This window comes from Myotis davidii, unplaced genomic scaffold (genome assembly GCF_000327345.1).
Source record: "Myotis davidii unplaced genomic scaffold, ASM32734v1 scaffold425, whole genome shotgun sequence".
In the NCBI taxonomy this organism is placed as follows: domain Eukaryota; kingdom Metazoa; phylum Chordata; class Mammalia; order Chiroptera; family Vespertilionidae; genus Myotis; species Myotis davidii.
This window is the reverse complement of record NW_006296413.1, coordinates 4,477,305-4,477,822: the sequence shown is the minus strand read 5'-3', so window position 1 is coordinate 4,477,822 and position 518 is coordinate 4,477,305. Positions and strand designations below refer to the sequence as shown.

General features: G+C 69.3%; 1 protein-coding gene across 1 annotated transcript in view; it reads left to right on the top strand.

Annotated features, from left to right (window-relative positions):
* Positions 1-518, top strand: part of CCDC88B (coiled-coil domain containing 88B) — a 15,425-nt gene that overhangs the window by 10,652 nt on the left and 4,255 nt on the right. The window contains 1 exon segment of the mRNA XM_015568980.1: positions 357-514. Within this exon segment, the coding sequence (XP_015424466.1) occupies positions 357-514 (158 nt within the window).

Below are 518 nucleotides of genomic sequence, written 5' to 3'. Positions count from 1 at the left end.
ACCCCTGTCCACTTCCCCTTCTACCTGCCTCCAGGCCCCAGTCTGTGCTCATGTTTGTCGGTCTCCAGCCCCTTCTCCACAGCCAGCCAGTAGTCCTACCGCTCTCCAGGCCACCCCAGCCCGTCTGTCACATCATGCCTTGTGCCCCTTGCCCTCCCCTCCACAGCCCCGCGCCAGCCATGGTACCTCTCCCCGCTCCTTGCCCGGTTACCGCGGCCTCTGGCCCCCTGCTGCCCCCATCCAACCCTCTGCGTCCTCCACAGCTTTCTCTCCTGGTCCTTGGGCCTGCCCCGTCCCTTGCTCCCTTTCTGGCCTGGGTTCCACTCCCGCCGTGCCCACTCCCCGCTCTGCCCTAGGCCGAGAAGTCTGTCCTGGAGCTGCAGGGCCAGGAGCTGCACAAGAAGCTGGGGGCGCTGGAGGAGGAGGTGCAGGCCGCGCGGCGGTCCCAGGAGGAGGCCCGCGGGCAGCAGCAGGCCCTGCTGCGGGACCACGAGGCGCTGGCCCAGCTGCAGCGGCGG